The sequence below is a fragment of the Eretmochelys imbricata genome, chromosome 3, assembly GCF_965152235.1.
Source record: "Eretmochelys imbricata isolate rEreImb1 chromosome 3, rEreImb1.hap1, whole genome shotgun sequence".
Classification (NCBI taxonomy): domain Eukaryota; kingdom Metazoa; phylum Chordata; order Testudines; family Cheloniidae; genus Eretmochelys; species Eretmochelys imbricata.
Window position 1 is genome coordinate 104703038 of NC_135574.1, and position 20482 is coordinate 104723519.

At 43.1% G+C, this 20482-nt stretch overlaps 1 protein-coding gene across 3 annotated transcripts in view; it reads right to left on the minus strand.

The window, feature by feature from the left end:
• Nucleotides 1-213: 213 nt before the first annotated feature.
• The window catches only part of IL20RA (interleukin 20 receptor subunit alpha), a 38020-nt gene continuing 17751 nt past the window's right edge, over nucleotides 214-20482 (minus strand). For all 3 annotated transcript variants that reach the window (XM_077813106.1, XM_077813108.1, XM_077813107.1), the window contains exons 2-7: nucleotides 16364-16493; nucleotides 10629-10807; nucleotides 9670-9845; nucleotides 6646-6790; nucleotides 5639-5778; nucleotides 214-1280 (exon numbers count right to left, since the gene is read on the minus strand). In XM_077813106.1, coding sequence (XP_077669232.1) covers nucleotides 342-1280; nucleotides 5639-5778; nucleotides 6646-6790; nucleotides 9670-9845; nucleotides 10629-10807; nucleotides 16364-16493 — 1709 coding nt within the window. In that variant the 3' untranslated portion in view covers nucleotides 214-341. The remainder of the gene's footprint in view (nucleotides 1281-5638; nucleotides 5779-6645; nucleotides 6791-9669; nucleotides 9846-10628; nucleotides 10808-16363; nucleotides 16494-20482) is intronic.

The window sequence follows — 20482 nt, forward strand, 5'->3', positions numbered from 1 at the left end:
TGCCTCAGGTTCTTCCTCTGCTTCCTTCCTATTTTTTAATGATTTAATTCAGTGCATAGTGAGAAAAGCTTCCTAACATTCTCTAAAAATAATTGTTTTCAAGCACAGATAATTTGTTTTAAATGCATATAGCACAAAGAAGACACCAGAATAATCCTTATAGAGCATCCACTTTACAATACAAGTCTTCAAAAATATGACAACATAGCAGAGATTAGATAATTCCAGTACAAATCCAGCCTCGAGGCTAAATCAAGCCATGACTTGGATGAAATAAATACCTTTTGAAGGTATAAACAACAATTTACATTTAACATTTTAAGATCTTGAAGGAAGACTGTTCAGTCTTCCATTTTTACATGCAATCCCCATTGCTCCTTGAATTGCAGGAGATACGGTTCTTGGTTTTCTGATGGCTCATCAGACGCCTGGCTCTCATAAAGTTTGGACAAAAGCCCCTCTTTAGCAGGCTGATCACACACTTCATGCTCAAATACTTCTTCATGTGTATCACTCTCAAAACTGGACAAAGTAGGTATATAAAGTCTTCCAGTATGAGGATCCCAATCTACTAATATGGTCTGTTCATCCTCCTCTTCTACCTCTGTTGTCCTAGTTTGGTCTTGGAGGCTCTGTGTTATGGTTTTTAATTGGGGACAGTAAGACTGTCCTATTTTTTCAGTACCCAAATCTGTCTGTGGATCATCTAGTAGTTCCTCTGATGCAGCAGCCTTCTCCTTCCAATTAAGTTCTTTTAGTTTCTGCACCGAACACATGTCTGTAACCTGCACATCAAGCTGGGGACAGTATGGCTGTCCCATTTTATTGTCAGTGAAATCCCTCAAAGCGATCTGTGGCTCATCTAGCAGTTCTCTTGGTGCAGACTTCTCTGTCAAACCACGTTCTGTTAGGTTTTGCACAGGAAAAAGGTCTGCAGGCCTCACATCAAGTTCATACTCTACAACCCCTTCATTCCTTTGACCCAAAGCATAGTGGAATCCATGTTGGCATATACCATATTGCTCCAAGACAGGTAAAATGTTCACATCTTCAGAAGTATCAACCGAGTCTTTCACTTCCAATGCTCTTTTCAGAGGCTTATCATCAACTCTGCTTTCGTCATGAATGGAATTGCGACTGTGGCTGGTCCTGCCTATTAAATTAATGGTTTCCTGGGAAGTCTTGTACTCACCCATCATATTAATAGTGATGCAGTTAACCACTATTTTTTCAGAAGGGATAAAAATCCTTTCATCGTGTTTATCCGTGTAGTGCAATACCTGTAACGGAAAGACATTTTGATTTAAAAAAAAAAAAAAAAAAAAAGAGATACCATCTAACTGCAACTTACTTGGCATCTACTTTTAAAATGTACAATTAGGTCCCATCTGGTCAGAGTTCAGGAGGAGAGGAAGGGAGAAGTGTAAAATGGCCCACTCTCTTTAAGCAAAAAGAAAAGGAGTACTTGTGGCACCTTAGAGACTAACCAATTTATTTGAGCATGAGCTTTCGTGAGCTACAGCTCACTTCATCGGATGCATACCGTGGAAACTGCAGCAGACTTTATATACACACAGAGAATATGAAACAATACCTCCTCCCACCCCACTGTCCTGCTGGTAATAAATAAATATATAAATAAATATAAAGGGAAGGGTAAACCCCTTTGAAATCCCTCCTGGCCAGGGGAAAGCTCCTCTCACCTGTAAAGGGTTAAGAAGCTAAAGGTAACCTCGCTGGCACCTGACCAAAATGACCAATGAGGAGACAAGATACTTTCAAAAGCTGGGAGGAGGGAGAGAAACAAAGGGTCTGTGTCTGTCTATATGCTGGTCTTTACCGGGGACAGACCAGGAATGGAGTCTTAGAACTTTTAGTAAGTAATCTAGCTAGGTATGTGTTAGATTATGATTTCTTTAAATGGCTGAGAAAAGAATTGTGCTGAATAGAATAACTATTTCTGTCTGTGTATGTTTTTTGTAACTTAAGGTTTTGCCTAGAGGGGTTCTCTATGTTTTTGAAGCTAATTACCCTGTAAGAGATCTACCATCCTGATTTTACAGGGGGGATTTCTTCATTTCTATTTACTTCTATTTTTATTAAAAGTCTTCTTGTAAGAAACTGAATGCTTTTTCATTGTTCTCAGATCCAAGGGTTTGGGTCTGTGGTCACCTATGCAAATTGGTGAGGCTTTTTATCCAACATTTCCCAGGAAAGGGGGGTGCAAGTGTTGGGAGGATTGTTCATTGTTCTTAAGATCCAAGGGTCTGGGTCTGTAGTCACCTAGGCAAATTGGTGAGGCTTTTTACCAAACCTTGTCCAGGAAGTGGGGTGCAAGGTTTTGGGAAGTATTTTGGGGGGAAGGACGCAGCCAAACAGCTCTTCCCCAGTAACCAGTATTAGTTTGGTGGTGGTAGCGGCCAGTCCAAGGACAACGGGTGGAATATTTTGTACCTTGGGGAAGTTTTGACCTAAGCTGGGAAAGATAAGCTTAGGAGGTTTTTCATGCAGGTCCCCACATCTGTACCCTAGAGTTCAGAGTGGGGGAGGAACCTTGACATGTTTATTTATTTTTATAAATCCCTGCTGCTCTTTAAGCAGTGACAAGAGGAGCTGTAAGTCCATTGGTAGGATCATTCAGAAAGCTTCTACCTTAAGGCAAAAGTTCACAGTGCATTCAGTAATCAGTTTTAACTTCACATTGGAAGTTGTGGGTTCAAACACAGGACTGAGAGTCCAGAGATTTGTGTTCTACTTTCAGTTATGCCACAGAGTGCATTTGTGACCCTGGGGCAAGTTACTTCACCTTCTATGCACTCCATCTCTCCATTTGTAAAATGGGGATATCACTAGTTACCTACTCCTCACAGAAGTTGTGTGTGTCATAACTTGCTCATTAGCATTTGCAAGGTGATCCAAGATCTTCCAATGGAAAATGTTACAGGATTGCAAAGTACTAGTTAATTTATAGCTGTACTTAGGTTTCTTCCAGTTTGCGAGATATTACTGGTGTCTACCAGCAATCCTCATTTAAGTACAAAGAGCCTCTCTCCAATCAGCAGACCCTTTCAAATGCATTAAGCGCAGCCACTGTAAATAAAATATACCCGGGGGGAAAAAACCCCAAAACCAGAAACCATGAAGCTGTCTTTTTTATTGTAAGTGTAGTGCTTTAATGCTCAGTAAAATGAGAGACTAATACCACTAATCTGAGAAAGGTGTAGTGTAGCACGAAAGCTATTTCAGAAAGTTCTCCTAATGCTCTTCAGTTCTGACTTGAAACATCTTGGGTATTCCACCTCCCCATGGCTGGAGACTCTCAACCTGGGGAGGAGGTTTGCAGATGTGGCCAAATGGTGGTTGGGATATGGACTAATTTTCACTTGTTACTTACGTCATGATTTTAACCCAGATGTCAAAAGCAGGAGGATGCAGAAGATGTACCTCCATGGGGTCTGTCCACAGCAGCAACCCTGAACTCCCCTGAGTGCAACGGCTGCCCTATGCTAGTGACCCTGCCAGGTCCAGTCTCCCCAGATGAAGCTGGCTCCATATAAGACGGAAGGAGTGGCACAGTGGTGGTCCAAAAATAGCACAATGGTTGCACTGCCCCATGGTTTTTGAAAGTATTGCACCCTCCTGAGGCACAATCACTGCAAGAACTCTTGTAAAATGCTGCACCTACAGTACTAACCCTGCTATGGGCTGGCTTCTTTCAGCTTTAATCCCATCATTCTCTCTACCTTCTTCAAACCCTCCATGCCATCCTCTGTCACAGAGAGCGAATTATCACCACAAATGAGAACCTACAAAAGTAGGTTGGCTTAACTATATGGCTCAGGCCTGTGAAAAATTTCCCACCCTGCGAGGTGTAGTTAAGACAATCTCAGTCCTGTGTAGACACTGCTAGTCGATGGAAGAATTCTGCTGTTGACCTAGTTACCATCTCTCGAAGAGCAATGGAAGAACCCGCCTGTCGCTGTAGTACGTGTCTACACTACAGTGCTACTGCAGCTGGGCTGCCATAGCATTTCTAGGGTAGACATACTCTGAGTAAGGCATTTTCTTTATGATGGGGCATCAGTGTTTGTGCAACTTGCTGTGCAATATCTAGAAGACAAAGTTACGCTTTTAGGGATTAAAAATGAAACCTCCCCCATCCCACCCTATTCTTTTAAAGATATTTTCTTTAAAAAATTGTTAACATAATAAAAAGAAAGAGGAAAAACTTGTAAATGCTTTTACATACATCTTTGGGCTATCTAATTAGTAGTACAGTTGGATGCTAGTAGAATAATACACAAAAACAGACCTAACTGAGACTGTACTGTTTTTAAAATACACTAAAATTGAAAGTTAAGTAATCTGCCCAGTGCAGACATGCTAAATCCTCCAGAAACATAATTAAACAGTGAACTGGAGTAATATCTAGTAATAGTCCAAGAGAGCATCACTATTTAATTTGCTCTTGACTTTTTCCATTCTTAATTCTCTCCTCTATTTGGTGATGAATTAATCCAATTAATAATTTTTTGCTAATTGAATCCTCTCCATAGGGCTCCCTGGGTAAATATAGAAATCGTGCCAGCTTACTAATGGCATTTGCCTCAGTGCACCTTAGTCCTTGCTTATAGCAATGACCCTTTCCAAGACTAAGAGAATAGTTCCATTTTGATGTTCAGTAACTTTGGGCACCTTTTTAGGAAAGACTGCCAGGCAGTCATGCCTAACACAGGCACAGCTGTTAATATAAGAAAAACAGAAGAATTTACAACTATTTACAAAAATTATTTACAACAATTTACAAAAATTAACAACCAGCACGTGAATACTGAGTACAGATGTGGTCTCCTCATCTCAAATATATTTGAAGATATACTGGCATTAGAAAAGGTTCAGAAAAGGGCAACTAAAATGATTAGGGGTTTGGAATGGGTCCCATATGAGGAGAGATTAAAGAGGCTAGGACTTTTCAGCTTGGAAAAGAGGCGACTAAGGGGGGATATGATAGAGGTATATAAAATCATGAGTGGTGTGGAGAAAATGAATAAGGAAAAATTATTTACTTGTTCCCATAATATAAGAACTAGGGGCCACCAAATGAAATGAATGGGTAGCAGGTTTAAAACAAATAAAAGGAAGTTCTTCTTCACTCAGCACACAGTCAACTTGTGGAACTCCTTGCCTGAGGAGGTTGTGAAGACTAGGACTATACCAGGGTTTAAAAGAGAACTGGATAAATTCATGGAGGTTAAGACCATTACTGGCTATTAGCCAGGATGAGTAAGGAATGGTGTCCCTAGCCTCTGTTTGTCAGAGGGTGGAGATGGATGGCAGGAGAGAGATCACTAGATCATTACCTATTAAGTTCACTCCCTCCGGGGCACCTGGCATTGGCCACTGTTGGTAGACAGGATACTGGGCTGGATGGACCTTTGGTCTGACCCAGTATGGCCATTCTTATGTTCTTATGCTCTTTTCTTGAGATGAGTGGGACTTAAGGCACTGATCCTGCAATATATGGCATGCAGGCAGGCTGTAGCACCCACATGGAGTCTTAGTGAATTCAATGGGGCTCTGCACAGGTGCAGTGTAAATGGCAGGAATGGGGCCTTAGTGAGTAATGAGGAGCACTTACCAGGTTAGCCGGATGCTTTTGCTTGCTGACATGAATATACCTGTGCACATAATAGCCTGCCATAGAGATAATGACGCCTGTTAAAATGATGGGTAGAATACATCCATATACGATTGTTATAGTCTGCTCTACTGTTGGATCTGTTAATAAAACAGAAGTTATTGCATTATGTAATTTACTTCTTAATATTATGAGCTGTCACAGGCACCTGTCAAGCTGCTGTCTGGATGGATGATGTGAGTGTGATGCATTCAGGGATTTTTGCCATCTCTAGGGGATGAAAATGGTGACATTTGATCCGGAGCCCAAATTTTGATAATTCCACTTGTCTTTGCAGGTGGAACTAGTTAACCTGGTGGAACTAGCTCACCCTCACTGTGAGAAAAATGCCTACTGAAAGAACAGTTTTAATTCTGATTTCTCTCAGATACAGAACCCCTTTTCTTCCGATAAAGCATTGTTTTACCCATAGACCCCAGCTTCACGTAGCATAGCTGAACAGTTTGCTGTGTTTCCTGCTGCTACTGGTGTAGGCATATTCCTGTATGCTCTGGATTTGAAGACTGGGTGGGTGGGTAAGGAGGGAGAAAGAGAGAACGTGCACGCACACAAACGTATTCCAGAATCCATTAGACTGCAACAAAGACCATAGGGCTACTGGGGGAAAAGAGAATAGAAGGTGGTGAGCTTTATGTTCTGAGGAACAGCCTGTTCACAGGTGAAATGATTTCATGTGAGCCCCAGTGAGTAGGACCACGTGTATTTTGCAGCCAGGGAAAAACATTTTGGGAGATTCTTCATCAGTACAATAGATCAAAATCTGGTGGGTGAAGAGAGAAGGGGAAACTTTCCAAAATCAGAACTGCCCCTTTTATTTGGCACCCTAGGCAGTTCTTACCTGCACCTATTCTTAGAATTGTCCCTTTTTTAACAAGACATATAACTGTGATAGTTTCAAACTCTGATCTAAGTTTCATTCTCTGCACATGTTGCAGATTTGTACATACCTTTCAGAGTAGCAATGCAATGTTCTTTGGAAAATCCACTGAGCAAAAGTGGTGTTGTAACGTATGTCTGTACACTGACACAGTAAACTGTATTGGATTCCAAATGGGGCACAAGCAGTGTATTGTTTTTAATGGAGAAGACCCACTAGAAAAAAAACATGGTAACTTTTATTTAGCACCTACCCTAAAACACAGATGATGGATTTTATTGAAAACAAACAAAAACAACTTGGAAAGAGCACTATTCTAACCATTACCGTGAACAAGAGCATGAATCTTAAATTATTCCATTTTTCTGAACGCTAATGAAAACAGAATTAGTTTTACATTACCTCATCTGAGCATGTTACCTTCTATTTAACGTAATATTCTGTAACATTATTGACCAATTCCCCCTTTACAGAAAGGAGAGAAAATGGAACGCTACCAGCATATACTCAGATGGATAGCGTGATATACCAGAAACATCTCATTGATCTTTCTGTAGGGCATCCTAACAAGGTCCAATAAAGTTACATTTAGTTTTCATTTTAGGTAAACTCATTGAGGCCAACCCTTCTTCTACCAGAGTTAATGAGAGTTTTAACTTTGACCTAAATAGGAACAGAATTAAGCCCTCTCACTTCTCTATTGGCTTGGAAAGCCAGACTATTATTGAACAGCACTGGTGGAGTCCCACTGCTTTAAAAAAGCAAACTGACATCAGAGGAAAAAAGGCTGCTAAGAATGTCTCTCCATAGTTCATCTGTGGAATAATTGTAGCTTTTAGGCATTTTAAAGAAACAGCATAATATTAATACGGTGCAGCTGATAGGGTAGTATAAAGAGCGTAGATTGGTAATAGTAGTCATGAATGGTGAATTATGTAGGACAGATCAAATGAGTATTAATCGAACCTTCACACTACACCCTTTATTCTCTACGTGCCACATGTTACAGGAAGACTGCTTAAGACACGTATTCAAGTTTTACAATACTTTTTTTAAAATTAGAATAAGAGTTTGTTAAACTCTGCTTGTTAAATTAGGTGCCTGATCTTGGAGGCAAATTAAAAATAGGGGCAAACAGGGGCAAAGAGATCTAAAAATAACTTTCCTATATATAAAATTGTTATAGCATCATTGGCCAATATTTTGGTACTTTGCAGAGCTTGCAGCTAGATATATCCCCTTTGAAAGTTGGGCATCTCTCCTCTCCAATGATATAATGCACCTGTTTCTAGCCCTGCAAAACTGTGAGAAATTGGACCTTGCCAATGACTACATTTGCTTATCCTGCACTTCATGGCATTGTAATTTGGAAGACGTATGTGTGTGTGTACATGTTGGGGGTGGGGGAGTGGTAGAAATATTTTTATAGCAAGTCATTGTTTTTTCTTTTCTCATGTGCCTGATTGAAGCTGCTCCATGAAATGGAATGTTAGATTGAATCAGGTGAGATGGATTGGTGGGCAATGTTCAGTTGTGGTGGTCAAAGGATGTTGTTTATCACATAAGTTTTACAGCCAGATGTGTGGCATTGTGATGGGGTAAACTAGGCCCAGAGGGAGGCCTCAGGGTCCTGCCACACTCGTCCCAGGAAAAGAACAGTGGAGAGGTCCTCCAAGCAGGCTAGAGTGGCTGCAGGGAAAGCAGCCAGTCATGGCTCAGGAGGGCCCTATAAAAAGGAGCTGCTGCGGCAGAGACAAGACAGTTCCTGGCTGGAGTTAGAGGAGTGTAGACTGTGCTCCTGGCTGGTCAAAGGAAACTGCAGGACAACAGACAGCTCAGTGGTAGCATGGACTGGAGGAGCAAGGAAGAGCTGGCTGGCTGCTGGGCCTGAGCTTAGAAGAGTAAGGGTAAGGCACTGGTGAAGGGTGGAGCTGCAGGGAAGTGGCCCAAGGAACTGAAGGCAGTTTTGCTAAAGGGACATGGTAGTGCACAGCTGCTATTCTTAGGGTCCTTGGGCTGGGACCTGGAGTAGTGGGTGGGCCCTGGTCCCCCACCCCATAGGCCTCTGGGGAAAGGCCTACAACTGGACAGCAGTAAGTCCCCAGAAGGAACTCAACTGTCAGGAGGCCCATCTGGAAAGCTAGGGCCAGAACAGATTAAGAGGGAAAAGCAATTGTCTCTGAGGAGGAAGCCCTGGGGGTATGGCCCGATACCAGGACTGGGACTGGTTTAAAAGAATGCAGATGCACCTAGCCAGAAAGGGGTGCTAATGAGAGGTGGGTGCCATGCCTTTACAGGCATGTACAAAATTATATTTAAATAAATGTGTTAGCATGTAAGTCTGAGATAGAATTTTGGGTTTGACTTTTTGATATTCTTATATCTTATACTACTATTTGTGAAGAACAAAGACACCGTGTGTTGCATTTCCCACAACCAGATGGGACTTTTAGTACAATGAGAAGAAATAAGGGATAGAGCAGTTAAAGTGTTATGGTGGGAGTGTAATACATGAGCATACACTGGAAGGCTGCCTGGCTCTTCTCTCAAGGCAAGGTCAAGCAACCAGTTGGGAGCGGCAAGGGGGGCTTGGGGAGAGAAGGTATAAAATACTAAAAGACCAAAGAAATGCCTGTCCCTGACCGAAGCACAACCTCACTCCTTACCCCTCCCATGGGGTACGAAAGGGGTGGGACTGTGGGCGAGCCTTGCAGGTATATTTGGGCCTCCGGAGGAGGTGGAGGTGGGAATGGGGAACTGGAACATAAGCAAGACTCTGAGGCATCAGAGCTGGGAAGGGGGACATGGGGCAAATGCTCTGCGGCGTCACAGCTGAGAACGGACCATTGGGAAACAGACTCTGCTGGTGTGTCGAGCTATGGATATGTTTGCTTGGAACTAACCCCATAAACAGTGCATTGCCTGCACTTCGGACTTCCGCTTTCTGCCTGTGTGAAAAGAACCAGGAGAGAGGATGAATGAAAAGCCCTGTAACAAAATGAAGTAAACCAGCTATGCTATTACTTACAGTGCAAGTTCCATAAACATGTGAAAAGATTTAACATGTACTCTTCTACGGCCTTTTCAAGCTTACCTTTTTCTTTGTTTTTTTGTTGAGTACAGACACATTATATTGCAGGCCAGAGTAGACTTGATACAAAGATATAGATTCCTCTTCAGGGGTTCTTTTCCATTTCTCAGGAGCAGTCAAAACTATTGATATAGATTTTTCAGTGGAAGACACAGTAACTGCTGGTGGATCAATTTTAGCTGGAAAGATAAGTTTATACACTTACATAAAGCAATTTCAGACAGCAAAGATACATTTGATATGACTATTATGATATTAAAATTTTCGAAACAGTGGATGATAAGTTTCATTATAGATTTTTGGGACTTAATATAAAAGGAATTACTCTAAGTTACAGTTATCTGGATAAGTAACTAAGCCTTAATATCAACAGTGTGGATACTACTGGATGGGGAGTTTGGGTTAGGAATCCTTGTGCCTAGCAGACTAAAAAGCCTTGATATTTACATGACTTGACTTATGTCAATGTGCATAAGATTTCAGCTTACTAAAATGAGCTAGATAACTGGGAATTTCTGGAGAGCACGCAGATTGGCTGTCTGGCACAGATGAGAAACATGGCACTATACGTTATTATTCTGGCTGCTGCCTGGTTAGTAGGAGCTATAATGGAAAAGTATTATTATGGATGCAGAACATTTTTGCTTCTTAATAGGTGTTCTCCAAACCATACATGCACTGCTGCAAGCTTTTCAAGTAGAGTGAAATATTACCATACCTTCAAACACTGGCCATCTATTATTCAGCACACATATATATTTCCAAACATACTCAATATGCAATTGGCATAGAAACTCAAATTCTTATCAGATACACTCCAACTAGTTCTGCCAATAGCAAAAACAATTTTGACATGCTATGAAATTTCCTTCGTTTGCGCTCGACGGCAAGCACGCAATGTTAATAAATGTTTCACGATATAATCACAGCTATGAACCCCTAACTTTATTGTCTTTCCTTACTATCAGTGAGAGGATTGAACCGTGCAGTTTCTGTCCATCTGGAACAGTTGCCATTGAAAAAGGCTTTTACACTTGCATAGTATTGGTCCTCGTGGTTATACGTCTCATTGGAGAGATCACACCATGTTCTACTGATGTTCTTGCATTCTGACTTTTTAATCCATTTACCTATGCCATATCTGCGTGAGAGAGAGAGAAAAGAGAGAGCTGAACAAGAACCATGGCCAGAAACATAGTAGTCACTTGGTAAACTGCACACATGAAGAACAGAACGCGGAACCTTCTGCTCCCAAACCTCAGACAGCAGCTACCACTTGTATGGAGATTTCCCAGTAGCTGGTTGTAATTACTAAGGGTTTACATCTTCTTAATAAATCACTGCAATATAATTGCTTACCCAGCATCCAACAGAGAGCAGTAGTGAACATACACACTAGCTTACGAGCTATACTCCAGAGATGTAATTAAGGGTATGTCATTGCTCCCCTGACAAAATCCCTATTTTAAGGGGTTATCGTTTGGATGCAAAACACAGAAAAGAGATCTGTTTACAGGACTACAAAGTTCTGCTCCTTGGGTCCTGTTTGTCAGTCTGGTTGGGCCATTTTGTTCCCGAAACCCGGCTTAGCCAACCTCTTGAGGATCTCACTATACTGAGGGAATCCTGAAGCTACAAAGGCCCAGACTCAAAAAGGTACTTAGGTGTCTAAATGCCAGATTTAGGTGCCAAAGTCTGTTTTAGGCTAAGATTCACAAAACTCCCACCAAACCCTGTAGGTGCCTAAACTGACTCAGTGCCTCAATTTTCAGGGTAAAAGTTCCCTGGGTACCTAAGTTTTTTTGCCTTTAAGCACACACACTGTCACATTCCTCAAGGCATCTAGATGCCCATTTGAGAGGCTGCCTACCGGATTGGGTCCCATTCAAAAATCTGGCTGCTGGAGGAGCTTATGGTGCCCGCCTTGCAACTTTTAGCCCAGTGGTTAGTACACCCAGCTGGGATGTGGGAGACCCAGGTAAGGTTCAATTCCCCGCCTCAGGCAGAGGGGGAGAAAGGATTTGAATTTGGGTCTCCCATCTCTCTAACCACTGAGCTCTGGCATATTCTGACAGGGATCTCTGTAAGTCTCTCCTGTTGAAGCTCTTCCTCTTTGGAATCGTATTTAAAGAGCCATTGGGCCGGAGAGAGAGAGAGAGACAGAGAGAATGACTAGTCTGGTGAGTATCACAACACCTAAATACTGAAGGGTGTGTCTACACTACAAAATTTATAGAAGTCGGTTTTTAGAAATTGTTTTTATATAGTCGATTGTGTCCCCACACAAAATGCTCTAAGTGCATTAACTCGGTGGAGTGCTTCCACAGTACCGAGGCTAGCGTCGACTTCCAGAGTGTTGCACTGTGGGTAGCTATCCTGCAGTCTCTGCTGCCCACTGGAATTCTGGGTTGAGATCCTAATGTCTGATGGGGCAAAAACCATTATCGCGGGAGGTTCTGGGTATGTCGTCAGGCCCTCCCTCCCTCCTTCTGTGAAAGCAACGGCAGACAATCGTTTCATGCCTTTTTTCCTGAGTTACCTGTGCAGACGTCATACTATGGCAAGCATGGAGCCCGCTCAGCTCACTGTCACCGTATGTCTCCTGGGTACTGGCAGACGCGGTACTGCATTGCTACAAAGCAGCAGCAACCCATTGCCTTGTGGCAGCAGATGGTGCAATAGGCCTGAAAACCATCCTCACTGTGTCCAAGGTGCTCCTGGCCGCCTCGGTAAGGTCGGCCAGGAGCGCCTGGGCAGACATGGGCGCAGGGACTAAATTAGGAGTGATTCGACCAGATCATTCTCTTTAGTCCTGCAGGCAATCCTATTGTACCATCTTATGGTGAGCAGGCAGGAGATGAGGATGGCTAGCAGTCCTACTGCACTGTCTGCTGCCAGCCAAAGATGTAAAAGATAGATGGAGTGGATCAAAACAAGAAATACACCAGATTTGTTTTGTATTCATTTGCTCCTCCCTCCCTCCCTCCATGAAATCAACAGCCAATAATCATTTCGGTGAGGTCTGTTAGGGGCACCTTGAAAACTTTAATGGCGATTCAGTCCTGCCTGAAAAACCAGAGGGAGGGATAGCTTAGTGTGTTGAGCATTGGCCTGCTAAACCCAGGGTTTTGAGTTCAATCCTTGAGGGGGCCATTCTGTTTGACAGTTGTTTTTATTTCTCCTTGATGTAAAGCCACCCCCTTTCCTGATTTTAATTCACTGTAAGCGAACTCTGTAAGCCATGTTGTCAGTCGCCCCTCCCTCCATCAGAGCAACAGCAGACAATCGTTCCTCGCCTTTTTTCCGTGCAGATGCCATACCATGGCAAGCATGGAGTCCGCTCAGATCACTTCGGCAATTAGGAGCACATTAAACACCACACACATTATCCAGAAGTATATGCAGCACCAGAACCTGGCAAAGCGAAACCGTGAGAGTAAGGGGGAGATGTTTATGGCGGTGCGGAAGGTTGAGGCAAATCGCCTGGCTGCTAGTTACGCGCAGCCAGACACCAGGGCGATTAGAAGAGCACAGGAGGGCGCGATGCGCATCAGAGAAGCTTTGAAAACCAGTTTCATGACTGGCCAGGCTACAGTGTGAAAGTTCTCTTTGTTTCTCCTTCATGAAACCCCCCCCGCCCCTTGGTTCACTCTACTTCCCTGTAAGCTAACCACCCTCCCCTCCTCCCTTCAATCATTGCTTGCAGAGGCAATAAAGTCATTGTTGCTTCATATTCATGCATTCTTTATTCATTCATCACACAAATAGGGGGATAAATGCCAAGGTAGCCCAGGAGGGGTGGTGGAGGAGGGAAGCACTGGGAGGGGTGGTGGAGGAGGGAAGGACAAGGCCACACAGCACTTTAAAAGTTTAAAACTTATTGAATGCCAGTCTTCTGTTGCTTCGGCAATTCTCTGGCGTCTGGGTGAGGAGGGTATGGAACTTGGGGAGGAGGGCGGTTGGTTACACGGGCTGTTGCGGCTGTCTGTGCTCCTGCTGCCTTTCCTGCAGCTCAACCATATGCTGGAGCATATTGGTTTGATCCTCCAGCAGCCTCAGCATTGAATCCTGCCTCCTCTCATCACACTGCCGCCACCTTTCAGCTTCAGCCCTGTCTTCAGCCCGCCACCTCTCCTCCTGGTCATTTTGTGCTTTCCTGCACTCTGACATTGTCTGCCTCCACGCATTCGTCTGTGCTCTGTCAGTGTGGGAGGACAGCATGAGCTCAGAGAACATTTCATCGCGAGTGCGTTTTTTTTCGCCTTCTAATCTTCGCTAGTCTCTGGGAAGGAGAAGATCCTGTGAAACACATGCAGCTGGTGGAGAAAAAAATAGGGACAGTGGTATTTAAAAAGTCACATTTTATAGAACAATGGGTACATTCTTTCACTGTAAACCTTGCTATTAACGTTACATACATAGCACATGTGCTTTCGTTCCAAGGTCGCATTTTGCCTCCCCCAACCACGTGGCTAGTCCCTCCTTCCTCCCCGTGGCTAACAGCGGGGAGCATTTCTGTTCAGCCACAGGCAAACAGCCCAGCAGGAACGGGCACCTCTGAATGTCCCCTTACGAAAAGCACCGTATTTCAATCAGGTGACCACGAATGATATCACTCTCCTGAGGATAACACAGAGAGATAAAGAACGGATGTTGTTTGAATGCCAGCAAACATACACTGCAATGCTTTGTTCTACAATGATTCCCGAGTACGTGCTCCTGACCTGGAGTGGTAAAGTGTCCTACCATGGTGGATGGAATAAGGCTGCCCTCCCAGAAACCTTTTGCAAAGGCTTTGGGAGTACATCCAGGAGAGCCGCGAATGCCAGGGCAAATTAATCATTAAACATGCTTGCTTTTAAACCATGTACACTATTTTAAAAAGGTACACTCACCAGAGGTCCCTTCTCCACCTGGCAGGTCTGGGAGGGAGCCTTGGGTGGGTTTGGGGGGTACTGGCTCCAGGTCCAGGGTGAGAAACAGTTCCTGGCTGTCAGGAAAACCGGTTTCTCCGCTTGCTTGCTGTGAGCTATCTTCCTTGTCCCCAAAACCTGCTTCCGTGTTGTCTCCATCTCCATTGAAGGAGTCAAACAACACGGCTGGGGTAGTGGTGGCTGAACCCCCTAAAATGACATGCAGCTCATCATAGAAGTGGCATGTTTGGGGCTTTGTCCAGGAGCAACCGTTTGCCTCTCTGGTTTTCTGGTAGGCTTGCCTCAGCTCCTTAAGTTTCACGTGGCATGCTTCGGATCCCTGTTATGGCCTCTGTCCTTCATGCCCTGGGAGATTTTGACAAATGTTTTGGCATTTCGAAAACTGGAACGGAGTTCTGATAGCACGGATTCCTCTCCCCATACAGCGATCAGATCCCGTACCTCCCGTTCTGTCCATGCTGGAGCTCTTTTGTGATTCTGCGACGCCATCATGGTCACCTCTGCTGATGAGCTCTGCACTCACCTGCAGCTTGCCATGCTGGCCAAACAGGAAATTGAAATTCAAAAGTTCGTGGGCCTTTTCCTGTCTACCTGGCCAGTGCATCTGAGTTGAAAGTGCTGTCCAGATCGGTCACAATGGAGCACTCTGGGGTAGCTCCCGGAGGCCAATACCATCTAATTGCGTCCACAGTACCCCAAATTCGACCCAGCAAGGCTGATTTCAGCGCTAATCCCCTTGTCGGGCGTGGAGTCAGGAAATTGATTTAAGAGCCCTTTAAGTTGAAAAAAAGGGCTTCGTCGTGTGGATGGGTGCACGGTTAAATCGATTTAATGCTGCTAAATTCGACCTCAACTCCTAGTGTAGACCAGGGCTTAGTGACTCTAGGACAAGGAGCCTATGCTATCCCTCCTGCTAGCACAGAAAGTCAGGCCAAGGGAAAAGGGGCATGGCATGAATTCTCCTATGCCTGGTTGCCAGAACAACTCCTGGAGGCCTTTAGCAAAAGGCTTAAGTACAGCAACTTGCAGGTGGTCTGAATTTGGCTTCATGTTATGACAAAGTTATTACAGTAAGGAACAGGTAAAGTCACCTAGTAGCAGGGGCTAAGACAGAAGTACTGTGACCATCATCAATACTATTCAAGGGCCAAATTCTTCCACCATCATTCACATTGAATAGTATCTTAATACACAAGTGGTAACGGTGCTTCTTAAGGTGGGTAAGGGTAACCAGACTGTGGCCCTAAGCAACATTCTTATTCATTCTGGGTCAGATATAATCCTTCACAGATAAAAGCCTGATTCTGATCTCTCATATATTGATTTTACACCAGCATAATTCCATTAATTTCAATAGAGTTACCTTTAATTTCCAAGTGCATAGATCAAATTTGGACCCTTAAAATTTTGAAGAACAGGCACATTCTACCTTCCATCAACTATCACATCCTATGCACAAGTGTTAAGAATTTACACAGTTCTTCTATGATTTGGAGCCAGCCTCTCTATGGCACAATCTCTCTTCGTCTCATATCTTCGCAATGCCCCCATAAGCTCTTATTTTATATCCTTCACATATTCCGTCCTCACACTTCCTTTAACTGCATCTAAACTAAGTAATAACAAAAGTTTCAACCATTTATTTTTATTTACATCTCCAAGCCCTGATTCATTCTCAAAATTAGTTTTCCATCCCTGCCTTTGCATAAAGGTGCCTTTACTTAAACTACTAGAATGGGGAAAGAGACAATGAGCAAACTTACATCAAATACTTCACCTTATAGAGTACTCCCTCTCCTAGTTCTTCTGGTGGTGACCAGTGCAGGATATTCATCAGGTTTTTAGATTCAAAATGGACATTTCTAGGACTGGGCAAAGAACAGTACAGATTTGCTGGAAAAGAAAATTAAAAAGGAACAATATACACTAAGAATCCCAAAAGACATTTGCTTCAAAGCAAATTTATTTATTTTTTAAAGAAACCCTAAAATGTGAAACTTCTTTTTTTTTCTTGCCAAAAAGCAGAGCTGTATTGGTCATGAAACCTGGATTATTTTCTGACATTGTCTCATAGGAATTGCCCTACTGGATCACACAAGAGGTCCACCTAGTCCAGTATCCTGTCTCTGATAGTGGACAGCACCAGACATTCAAAGGAAAGTGTAAGAACCACACAGTATGCACATGTGGGATAATCTGCCTCTCCTATTAGGTCTCACTCTAATCTTTAATAGTTAAAAGATGGCTTAAACCCTGAAGCAATTATTTCAATCTATTTGCCAGGAAGGCTTACTGTTCTGTAATCCTCTGGAGCCATTTTAAACCCCCTGGATCCTTTTTAAAAATATGGGTTACAACTCATTCTGGCTCATTGAAAAATTCAGGTTAGAGAGGCTTTTTTTAATCTGCAGTCAGCTATTTCCCAAAATATTGTGTGTGTGTGTTTTTAAGAGCTCTGTGTAACCCCAAAGCTCGTCTCTTTCTTCAACAGAGGCTGGTCCAATACAATATATTATCTCACCCACCTTCTCTCTCTAATTGTTTGCTTTTGTGAAACAAAACTATTCTGCATGAAGCATGTGTGGAGAGTTCCTATGCAACATCAGCCTTTCTTGGTTAAAAGCATTGTGTTGAGTATACCCTTATTATAATACTGCCGTAGACTACGATCTCTTATTATTATTACTGAGACAGGCGTGATCCAGAATAGTAGGCTTCTACTGTACAGTTGCTGTGATAGTAATAATTTTGTTATGTTACTGTTTAAAATGGGACATTACCTTTAACGTTACTCGCTGACACTTTGTCTACACTGGAACTTCAGTGGCAAAACTTCAGGTGTTTTTACCGCCCCCCCTCAGCCGAATGACAAAAGTTTTGCTCTCCTGCCGACAAACAGCAGCTAAACAGCCGTGTCGCTAAAAGCTGCGTAGTGTAGACCCAGCCTGAGGTTACAGTCAAGATTCTGATCTTACTTACACAGGTGTATATCTCCATTGACGTCACTGTCTGTATTCACCCAGACATAAATGAGATCAGAATCCAACCCTATGTTAGCTACAGGAGTGTTACTCAGCTAAATTACTACTCATTGAGCCAGTTCTTGAAATAAAGGATTAAACATGGAATTTAGTTTTGGTCTAATATGGGCCTCAGTTCAGCAAAGTACTTAAGTGCCTAACTTATGTCATATTTCCATGTCAATGGGAAAGCTCAAATGCTTACATTCCTTGCTGAATTGGGGCCTTAATAAGGCTATCATAACCAGGGGCCAAACCGTGCACCCTTTACTTACAACTCAATCCAATGTGCCTCCTGCCAGGAGTATTATTTGACATCACTGGAAGCTGAGGGCACTCAGCAACACATAGGATCAGGCCTGAAATTTCTGAAGTTGAACAACAGCACAACTGTTTGCATTATCTCTTGTCATAAGTATGAGGCTATGAGAACATAAGAGGAAATTAAAAAAAGGGAATCTGTGGCCACTCTGGACTTTTCAAGGCCCCCTAAACTCATCCTCTAGCAATATAGTTGTAGTTCTTCTTTAGCTGAACAAAGAACCAGAGGAATGAGGAAGTAAATCATTATAATGTAACGAACAACAGGAACCTAACAGAAGGGTTAGTCCTTGTGGTGAAACCTGATCTTGTTACTGCCTTAAATGGCCTTAAAGAATTATTTGAAGTTTATTTCAGTATCATTTAAATATTATTCTCCGGATGTGTAACTCTGAAACCATTAATTACACTTGTGACACTGGTCTATAAATCAAATCAATGTCACCACTGCTCGCTTAACAGACTTCTCTCACCTTAGGATATCCTAAGGCCAAACTGTAAAAATGAAAAGAAGGAAATATTCTCAGATTGATTTTTAGAAAGTATTATATTGTTGCAATTCTGCTGGAGCAGAGTTAAGGTTACTGCTTTTATTTGAAAGACTTTCTGGTTTAGGGTGGAACTATAATCTTAACTCTGAATTTTCCATTCTTCAAAATATATATAAACATTTTTGGAAGGTAATATACAGTCAAAACACTGGTATGTACCTACGTGCTTAACTTCAGCTTATAAATACACTCCACAAATCTCCTGATTAATGTTGCCCTTTTTGGCCTGAGCGGTAAGCCAATATTTGGGGCCTTGCAAGACTGTCGCAGTTAGGCAGAGAAATTAATGATATGAGTTATGTATTTCTTTGGTGCAATCCTGTATATTTACAAAGTATGTACACAATAGCCAAGTACCCTTAATGCAGTAGAGACAAACCAACAGCAGGCAGTTTCCTTGCTCTCTTTCCAAGTGTGCCTTCCTAGTGATTTCTGTGCCCAAGAAGCAGTGCCTCTCTGCTCCCTCTCAGGGCCACATTAGGGTTGCCAGGTGCCCAGATTTTCACCAGAAAGTCTAGTGGAAAAGGGGACCTGGCAGCATCTGGTTAGATGTACTGACTGGACACCTAAAGTCTGGTTACTGAGGGTGGGAGGTGCCGAGTCACCGACCTGCACCAGCCCATGCTCAGCTAGAGCTGCCTCCTACCTGCATCTCATGGGCAGGCAGGCGGGCTCTGCATCAGGTTGCAGCTCTGGAGCAGAGGGAGCCTGGCAGGGTGGGGAGAGGGAGGTGAAGAGGATCCAGCTATGGGGAAGGGGGAGAGCAGCAAGTGACAGGGGGAAGGGAGGGAGGGAGTGAGTGAGCTGGTGTGAGGCCTTGACGGAAGAGGTCGAGCACGGGCGGGGTCTCAGGTGAAGAGGCAGGGCAGGAACAGGGCTTCAAGGGGAAGATGCGGGGCAGGGCATGGTTGTCATCAATTAGAAAGCTGTCAACCCTGTATTACACTCCTGACTGCTTAGCTTGCTTTCTGCTGGCTTCTTCTTGCTTTTTTGTCTCTCACACACATCTTACAGATACATGAGCTATAGGATTATTAGGCAACCACTCTTAATCTTCTAGGGTTACCTTTTGCTCAGACCTTGCCAGGTGGCCCACTGCCTTGTGTGGTTGCTTCTAATGTTTCCAGTGATCTCACAACATAAAGAGGCAATTAATTGCTCCTTCCATTTAGCCTGAAAGAAAGGTGCTTAGGATACCCACTTGTATTAAGCAGCTCTGTGATTTTATAGATTAAAGACCTGCTTGATGGTTGCCATTAACACCTTCCAGCATAATAAGAACAATCAGGGATGACCTGGTTTGGACAAAATAATCATCAGGTAGATTTCCGAAAATACTTAGGTGCCTTACTCTCATTGAAAATCTACCTCTCAGTCGCAGGTCTCAGTGGTAGCCGTGTTAGTCTGTATCAGCAAAAAAAATGAGGAGTCCTTGTGGCACTTTAGAGACTAACAAATTTATCTGGGCATAAGCTTTTGTGGGCTAGAACCCACTTCATCAGAAGTAGAAGATACAGGAGCAGGTATAAATACATGAAAGGATGGGGGTTGCTTTACCAAGTGTTAGGTCAGTCTAATGAGATAAATCAATTAACAGCAGGATACCAAGGGAGGAGAAATAGCTTTTGAAGTGGTAAGAGAGTGGCCCATTACAGGCAGTTGACAAAAAGGTGTGAGTAACAGTAGGGAGAAATTAGTATCGGGGAAATTTAATTTAGGTTTTGTAATGACCCAACCACTCCCAGTCTTTATTCAGGCCTAATCTGATGGTATCTAGTTTGCAAATTAATTCCAGTTCTGCAGCTTCATGTTGGAGTTTGTTTTTGAAGTTTTTTTGTTGAAGAATTGCCACTTTGAGATCTGTTATTGAGTGGCCAGAGAGACTGAAGTGTTCTCCTACTGGTTTTTGAATGTTATAATTCCTGATGTCAGATTTGTATCCATTTATTCTTTTGCGTAGAGACTGTCCGGTTTGGCCAATGTACATGGC